Source organism: Aythya fuligula, chromosome 27, assembly GCF_009819795.1.
Source record: "Aythya fuligula isolate bAytFul2 chromosome 27, bAytFul2.pri, whole genome shotgun sequence".
Classification (NCBI taxonomy): Eukaryota; Metazoa; Chordata; class Aves; order Anseriformes; family Anatidae; genus Aythya; species Aythya fuligula.
Genome location: NC_045585.1, coordinates 496394 through 505717, shown reverse-complemented (window position 1 = coordinate 505717; position 9324 = coordinate 496394). Strand labels below are relative to the sequence as shown.

At 36.5% G+C, this 9324-nt stretch overlaps 1 protein-coding gene across 1 annotated transcript; it reads left to right on the top strand.

Moving 5' to 3' along the window:
• Window positions 1-4784: 4784 nt before the first annotated feature.
• GKN2 (gastrokine 2) lies at window positions 4785-8589 on the top strand. The gene is made up of 6 exons (XM_032203976.1): window positions 4785-4796; window positions 5397-5450; window positions 5990-6121; window positions 6744-6854; window positions 7775-7931; window positions 8504-8589. The coding sequence occupies exons 1-6, from the start codon at window positions 4785-4787 to the stop codon at window positions 8587-8589; spliced, it is 552 nt and encodes a 183-aa protein (XP_032059867.1).
• The last annotated feature ends 735 nt before the right edge of the window (window positions 8590-9324 follow it).

Here is a 9324-nt window from a genome sequence, read left to right as displayed (position 1 = left end):
ACAAAAGTACTATGTGATTACAGATTTAATCTGTAATTTAATCTGTAATTAGCCTTTAAAGACTAATTCTAGAAAGGGGCCATAAACTAGAGATTAGAAGAAAATAAGTAAGGGAGAAGCAGTAACAATGGACATTTTATATTAATTATTATTTAGAAAGTATATTTTTTAAAGTTCATCTGAATTTCATAATTATGTACAGTCATGCACCAGAAAGAGTTTATTTGCCCTGTTTGCTGCAGAAACCTTGCAAATATTTAATATTTTAATTAACCCATTTAGAGGTATTGTTGCCCAAGAATGGTTTCCATTGTTGTATAATATACAGAGGTACATACATAACCTTAGGTAATTTGGATTTGTTTCTTACCTGTGCTTGTTACAGAAGAAGCACTTTAAGAGGTACTGATTTAAGTACTCAAAAAGCAGTTCTTATTTAGTAGTAGCTCTATCATTTTCTCTGTGTATCAATCCTGCAATTTACAGTATTTCAGGATGGGTTTGCACCCTTACATTTCCTTTTCATTTCCAGAATGACATGATGGAGACTCTCTCACAAACTCGTATCTCCGAACGAAATTCTCCACTGCTGTCAATTGCTGAAGATCTTTGCTGCAACTGTTATTGACAAGGCCAGGGAATATCACTTTAACTAAGAAGGTGAGGTCCAATTCTCATTTATACCAGTAAAGGGCCCCAATTCATCCCACTGTCTTGCTTGGACTACAGCACTGCAGGTGAGTGGAAGAAATGTTTTCCTTCTTCATTTTGTTACCACTTTGCCATTTGCACCAGGTGTAGAATATGGTGAATGGAAGTATTAAATTACTAAGCAAAACAATTTCTTTCTTCTAATCAGTCTGGTTTGTGGATGCTGTATGGAGAAAGGTATGTCGTTAGCCTCAAAGATCCAAATACACAAGAAAGTTTGTTATGTATGTCACAAAATCCTCTCCAGGTCTCTGGAAATTTAATTAATCAACTGGTTCTTGAGAAAGGCAGTGAGAAACCAAACTCTGTAATGGTAGTCCCTGTGGTATTGTTAGTAATGAGCTGGAAAACAGTTTGGTCCATTTGTTCTAACAGCCACAGCCAATTTGGCCATTATAATAATGTGTCACATTTGGAAGCGTGAATCTCCAAATCTTCCATTAACTTTTGATTACTTAAGTAGTTGTATGGGAAACATACTTAGCTAGAGCATTTGACATGTAGAATAGATTACAAAACTACCTACAATTTTAGAAGCCAGGAAAAGGGGCAGAGAGAGTGCATTTTTACTAGATTCTAGAAGTTTGTTTTTTAATTACTGAATGCAACAAATTCTGCTTGACCTGTTCATGCACATAGATTTTTCTAGACTCTGTCACCCCATCTTGATCCAGTGTGTGACATGCCCAGCTGAATGCAAACATAAGCATACAGAATTTTGTTGCTTTTTGAGGTGTTGCTTCATTCTTTACTTTTCTCCCACTACCTGCTCACTCCCTGATAAAGCAAATATTTATCAAAAGCACATGAAAAAAAAATTAGTCACCAAGAGGGCTTGTTTTGATAGTATTATTCCCACATTACCTTGATTAAATCCATCTCCCTTTTATGTTGAAATTCCGGTTTGGTAATCAGACATGAACTGTAATTATAGAAGTATTCTTTTCATACAGTTTCCAAGGGTCTTTTGTTTAAATGTTTTTTAGTGGATGATGGTGCCAAATAATGGGTCAAATTTTTTGCTTGCATAGATTAAGAGTAATTCTGTAACTTAATCATGTTTTACTGGTTTAAATTAGAATGCATTTGAAAATACATGGCTTTATGAAAATACCAGAGAAATTAAGTTTCCTTTGACAATATGCGTTGCTGTGTTGTAACAATATATTGCTTGTTCTGAACGTTACTAAGTTTCCATTTCCTCCAAGCTTCTCTGTACTGATATGAACAGTATGCAAGTGTAAGTCACTTTATGAGGGGAGAACTTTGAGAGTCTTCACTTAGATCAAAAGTGTCCAAAGGAATCAGACTGCCTTGAGAGAGTGGGTATCATTGTGAAATTTGGGTGTCATGGAGGAGGGCTACTTCCTAACCCAAACCTTGCTCTGACTGAGGACAGGCAAAAGTGATGGTTGTGTACGTGAAAATTAGAGCGATTTATAGCTCTTCTTATGCAGCTCATTAATTCAGTTACTTAATATATAAGGACACTTAGAGGACTGTGGCATGGTCATGGATATTTTTTATTCCAAATGAATGCATGATGATTTCATTTATATTACTGAGAGACATATTAATTTTCAGTGTGGGGAAACGTCTCTAAAAAGCAGGTCTTTGCTATTGGAGGTATATCGAGGCTTTTCTTGAGTTACAGACATGAGACAACTAGAACTATTTTCTCTCTTGCAATAAGGTTAATTAGTAAAATGCTTTTTAGAAACTAATCTTTTAACTTTGGGCTTATTTGACTAATTGACATTCTAAATGAATATAAAGTAGAAGTTTTAAAGCTTTTAATTTTAGCTTGTGCCTGAACCCGTCTGTGAAAGGTTGCAATCCTACAAACAAAGAATCATTTGAGAAGGGGCAGGGCCAGCTTTCAACAGGATAACATCAATCTAATCTAATTTAATCTAATCTAACCATGCTTGTCACAATTTCATATCTATTTATATATATGTTCTGATATATTGCTTAGCAGCACAGCTTTGTCACACTTGAGATAAAATTTTCCACATAGAGTTGTGTGTTATAAAGCAAATGTATGCAATTTCCTTTTTATACTGAGACATGTTTGCAGAGATAATTTCTGTACAACCTCATTCTTTTTTTTCTTCTTTTCTTTTTATTTATTTTTTATTCCTGATGACTGATGAATGTTTAAAATCATCACTAATTATCTGGATGATGGGGTATAGTGCATCCTTAGTAAGTTCACAGATGACACAAAACTGGGAGGAGTGATGGATTCACCAGAGGGTCATGCTGCCATCCAGAGGGACCTGGACAGGCTGGAGAAATGGCCTCACAAGAACCTCACAAAGTTGACCAAGGGGAAGTGCAACATACTGCCTCTGGGGAGGAACAACCACAGGCACCAGGACACGCAGGGAGCGCCCAGCTGGAAAGCATCACTGCTAAAAAGGACCTGGGGGTCCTGATGGAAACCAAGTTCAACATGAGCCAGCAGCATGCCCTTGCCCCTAAGAAGGCTGAGTATTCCTGGCTCCATTAGGTAAAGTGTGGCCAACAGGCCAACAAGTTAAAAGGTGTGGTTCTTCCCCCTACTCAGCCCTGGTGAGGCCATACCTGTAGTACTGCGTCCAGTCCTGAGCCCCCAGTAGAAGAGAGACCTGGACATCCTGGAAAGAGTGCAATGTAGGGCCACAAAAATGATGAAGGGAACAATGTACCTCTCCTATGAGGAAAGGCTGAGAGAGCCGGGACTGTAGCCTAGAAAAGAGAAGGCTAAATGGTCATCTCATCAAAATATATAAATACCTGAAGGAGGGGTGCAAAGAAGACAGAGACAAGATCCTGCTAGTGGTGCCCAGTGCCAGGACAAAAGGACATAAACTGGAGCACAGGAGGTTCCATCAGAGCATCAGGAAGCACTTCTGTAGTGTGTGGGTAATGGAGCAGAGGAACAGGTTGCCTAGAAAGGTTGTGGAGTCTACTCCTTGGAGATGTGCAAAAACTGTCTCGACATGGTCTTGGACAACCTGCATGGCCCTGCTTGAGCAATGGCTGGACTAGATGTACCCAGAATTCCCTGCCAACTCAACCATTCTGTGATTCTCTGACAGATTACAGAAATTTGTTGGCTTCTAGGCTGAATTCTCATTTTATTGGAAGGAATAGACCCTAGTTATGACATTTTAGTAAAAAGTAGTTTGTGATTCATCAAGGTTATCTGCTCTAGCTGATGTGGAGTCACAGATGAGATGAGGAGTCCAGGCAAGGTCCAATTCACGAGAGAATACCTCATGGCAATATCATGTGGTCATTGACATTTGACATAAAATATAGAAAACAGTTGTAACTTTAAAGGAGGAATCTCCATCTTGTTTCTGTTGTTTTGTGACCTTGTGTGAACCACACATCTTCTGAAGTTTCATGTTACTCCCTCCTAGGCTAGCAGTTAACTAGATTCTGTCTGTGAAGCACAATTGTTATTCCTAACTACGTCACTAATTTCAATGCATGTGATATGTATCATAGCAACTGTTCAAAAATGAGCAGTACTTCTTAGAAAAGATCATGCATATGCTAGATAGAAGAAATGTCTGAAAAGGTGGTCTATTTAGTAGTTGGCACATAATCCAGCATAATGTATGTGATTGTTTTTTTTTTTTCCAGGCTTTGTCTACAGACTATCAGGCTGTTAGGGATTGTATTTAAGAAGACAAAATGCATATTGTATGAATGAATAGCAGAGTTCCTGATGCCATTTAACTCTAGACAATATCCTGTTAAATATTAAAAAATGGAACTAGAAGAAGTGGAAACTCCTGTAAAGTTTAAACCAGTAAACAATAGCCATTTGGAGAGTGATTAATCTCACAAAAGCTGATGTATCGACTGCTTTTAACATATCAAGATCTGGTTATCTATGCCAGACCAAAATTTCAGATATGAAGTACATGGCATGTAGATATGGACTTGTTCTAATCACGAAGAACAGTTCTGTCAAGTATTTCCCACACCTACTGCAAGATATAAAAGTTGAAGGTCTCTGGAGTTTTCCTGCATTCTTACCTTCTGCAGGCTTTTGCTTTAAATCTGAAGGAAAAATGAACGGATTTGTGAGTATATACATTTCTATTGTATTTATATTATTAAAAGTTCCTTTTAAAATAGAAGTATAGAAAGGAAGATGCTCAAATTATCAGTACAGTACTGGGGCTAATATGACCTCTGTGTTGGTGTGGTTTCTTTTTCTTTTTCTTTTTTTTTCTTTCTTTTTTTTTTTCTTTTCTGGTTGTTCAGTAGGAAACCTGTGTTTCTTGTGTGTGCAGTAAGCTCCTTGAAGTCAGTGGAAACATTATTTGAGTGAAGAATGCAGAACTTGATTTCAGGAGATTTAGTTATGATATAATAATTCGCACTTTTGAGACAAAAAAGAAGTAATGTTATCAAAGGGTGTGACTTTTGAATGAAGCATAAAATGTCATGGTTGTTCTGCATTTTTACCATTACAGGCAAAAGAAAGCCTGATAGCAAGAATTTTATAGTGAAGAACTGTAATTGCTTTAAACTAATACTCATGTGGATTGGGTAATTTTTCAAACTGAAAATATGTTTCCCTCAAATCATGAAAAAAGTGTTTTTTGTCTAACTCTGTCCATTTGTGTATGACACTGCATGTTGTTTCTTCTGAGTGAGAATGCTCATTCCTTTTACAGGCTGCAATTTTCATTTTGCTGGGAGTCTTTTGGATTCAAACTTCTGCATTGCAAGTAAGTAGACTGACAAGCCTTCTATTGCATGTATTTGTTTAAAATGTTTTAAATTCCTGGGCAAGGAGGAATATAATAGGAAGGAAAGAACAGAAGAAGCTAAAATGATGCTTATTACCAAGCACAGAGAAAATTAGCTTTTACCAAAGGTGACAATCATATGAGCCAAAGAGGCAGTTCTGTGCACCTGCGCAGTGACAAGAAATTTGTGGAGCATATGTCCCCTTAGCTCAAGATAAAATTTGAAGACTCTTTTAGTCTTCTCTGAGTCATTGCTGCTGCCATGTATAATGACTGGTATGTCACATGCTGTTTTCAAAAGCCTGCAGTATGGTCCTGTCCCTTCCCAACTCACCCTGACTCAAAATCTCTCATAATTAGTCTCCACCACAAGGGCCTCTTGAGATTGCTAGAGAGTTGTTAATGGATTTAACATGTATATAAAACAATCATGATTGTCCATTTGAGAGAAAATGTTTATATTGTGTCTTTAAAAGTGAAAACCAGATGAACAATGGTTTTGTGTTTTTTTACCAAAGACTTTTGTCCTGAACGAACCTAACAATGATTATGTCACGGCAACTATGACTATCAGCAATGAGAAGAACCTTGCTGACGTCCATGTCCGTTCTGGCTTGTACTCCTCTGATACTATTTTTGACTACAGTCATGTAAGTAAATCTAAGAATCTGACTAGATTCTAAAAATCTCTTTAAGGAAGTTAATAAACACAGAGAATTTATTCTAGTGCATTCCCACCATGAGTTGTCCTGAAACACTGTTTCACTGAAGACTCCCATCACTTCTACTCCTCTTACGCAATCTCTCTTTCACACATATGAAGATGATTTTTTTAAGAGAATTGTAGTAAAACACATGGTAGTCATTCACAAAAGTGAGAAGAATATCATTGACCTCAATGCAAGGGAGTGAAGAGCTGCCTGTATACACTCATGTATAGAAAGTTAGTAAGTACAGCAAAAGTCCATGGGAAAAGATCGTTCAAGTCTTATGGACAGATATTAATGTTAGCAGGCTGCTTCCGTTCCCCAAAGGTGACAATGTAAATGAGGAAATGAGGAGTCATTCCACCATGACAGTCAGTGTAGCCACTTCATATTTCTTCTAGATTGCCCTAAAAGCTAGGGAGAATCACCAAACACCAGTGGTAACTATTTTTAATGAATTACTTTTCTTATCTTATCTTATTATTTTATTTTATTTTATTTTATTTTATTTTATTTTATTTTATTTTATTTTATTTTATTTTATTTTATTTTATTTTAATCACAGGGATATGTTGCAACAAGGCTGTTTTCACGAAATGCTTGCTTTATTTTGAAAATATCTGAGGCTTCCATCCCAGAGCTGCAAGAAATTGGACGCCTGGCTTTTGAGAAAAAGGTGATTTTGTAGAGAAACCTATTCTGTATACAAGAAAGACTACTGTGTACAAGTTATATGGTATGATGGGATCCCTCCATTCTGCCTTCAAGAACAGTTGTTGTTCTTAGGAATATCTCTTACTATGTTAGCAATGATGAAACAGATCTAACAAGATAGAACTTCAAGGAAATATCATATAGAACATCTTTTTAAAATAATAAACAGTCGTGACCCACCTTGCATATAGTAGATTATCATTATAGCTAGAACTGTAAGATCCCATGCCTGAGGAAGTGGCATATTTTGACAAATTTGAGGAGGTTTCAATGTGAGATCACACAAGGTTTTGTTTTTTTTTTTTCATTGGTATGCTAATATTTTGTCCTTGACATCATTATATCATTTGATTTTTTTTTTATTATTATTTTATTCTTTGCAGAACAAAATTTAGAAATTAGTTTACTATCACCAAACTGTGATTTTCCTACTCAGGCAAAGGTTTCATGAAGGTGACTGGAAGCATTGCCTGGAGATGAACTTGAGTTCTGGTTCATCTTATGACAGACTAACAATAGTACATTTATAGCAAAACTTCTCATTTTGCTTTTCAGAGTGCCTTTGTGGAGTGGGAAGATTAATGTATATGAAAAATACTTGATTATATTGCAGTCAATTAGCAATTTATTAACTATAACTTCAACTCAGTTTCACTGTGTTGATAGAATTAATATCTAGTATACTTTGTTTCTGAATAGATTGAAAAAAAAAAAAAAAGGTATTTAAAAACATATAGATTCTTTAGCTAATGTTTTGTATGCGGCAAAGGGAAGTGATTTTAGATCATGGCATTTTTCTTGATGGATGCCATAGTAGCATGGCATCATAGTAGCAAGAAACCAAAGCTACATTACTGATGGTGTCTAATATTTTCTCTTTAGACTATGAAGAAAGTGTATTCTCCACAAAATGTGTGGGTACAGTTTCAATCCGGCAATTCCCTGTTTGGAAATATGAGGGATTGGTTTCTCTATGGTAAACCCATTGAACAACTCTGCAAGGGTCTGCCTCTCTACAAGCTTGTGAAGAGTGAACAACGTAAGTAGCAAGAACAGAACATTATGCTTCCAATACAATGTATAAGCACCTTTCTGTCTTAAACCTAAATCCATGTGGCACATTTGTGAGGCAGGAACATATTGCCCTGTTTTAGGGAAGAAGAGTAAACCTCTAAGAAAGTTTGAAAGAGTAAGGCTCTTGGATGCTTTGGAAATTCCAGTAAAGCACCATTTTTCATCATTAAGCATCTAAATATCTGAAACAGCTGTTCCAGAGTGGTTTGCCTAGTGTCACAGAGGAAACCACTGTGTAGCAGTTGTACCCATCTTACACCCCAATGGTACAATGGTCCCACAAATATTCTGTTTTGACAGCATGCTACCTGCTCTATGCAGGTGATGGGAAAGGAGCACAGAGGTGATTTAAAGCCATATAGGTGTTTCTTCCTTTTGAGTTACACAATAAAAGTTTTATATAGTATCAACTGAGACCAACAGGAACATTGAGCAGGGCCATAACTGAGAATGAATTTGTGTATTTGACTCTTCCTTTCTGGATACAGGGATCTTGTCACTGAAAATATCTTTTTTTTGTTGTTGTTTCATTTTTAGCACTACTGAATTATCATAGCTGTGCCAGCGCAGGAATTCCAACCATTCTGGGCATTAACATCTGTGAAAAACTCCAAAAATCCTGATTTTTACAGTTCTGCTTTATGGAAATGTCTCATTTATCTGTGTGCTTTTGTGATAGAAAACATTCTTAAACTGGAACAAAACACACTCATCTTACCTGTCCTAAGCTTAGAAGACAAAAAAATGTATGCTCTACAAATAAAGATAATGTGGTAATTCAAATGCTTTGTCTTTTTTTCTTCATTCAAAAGCAAAACAGAAACAATCTAGGCCTTTCTTGAAATTTTCCTCCAGAAAAGATGTTTCACTTTGGTGCATTTGTATACTTAGGGTGCAACATGAGATAGGTATTGGTATATGCTTCATGCCAAAGAAGAAAGAGTAAAAGAACATGGTTTTGGTGGAGAACCTCCCTTTTGCATCAGCACCCATGCCCTTCAGGCAGAGTCACTTCACATATGATTACTAGAGAGAAGAAGGGAGGGACAGAGGAAGCAAATGGATGAACAAACAGATACAGAGAGGGAGCAAGTATATCTTACCGAATGTCAGTGGAGCACTTCAGAATATCTTTAAGCAGATTTGATGTAAACATTATTTTTAGGGATGCATCTGAAACAAAGCCCCATATCTTAAACCTGACACTTTGAGAAAGTTCACTTCTAGAAATTTATGTTCAACATTACTGAATTGGATTTCAGATTTTGGATAGCAAGCCATTGTTTTGCAATGCCTTTTAGATTCCTTACAGATTTACACTAGTATTTGCAAAGAAGCTTGAGTTCTGTGAGGCCAAT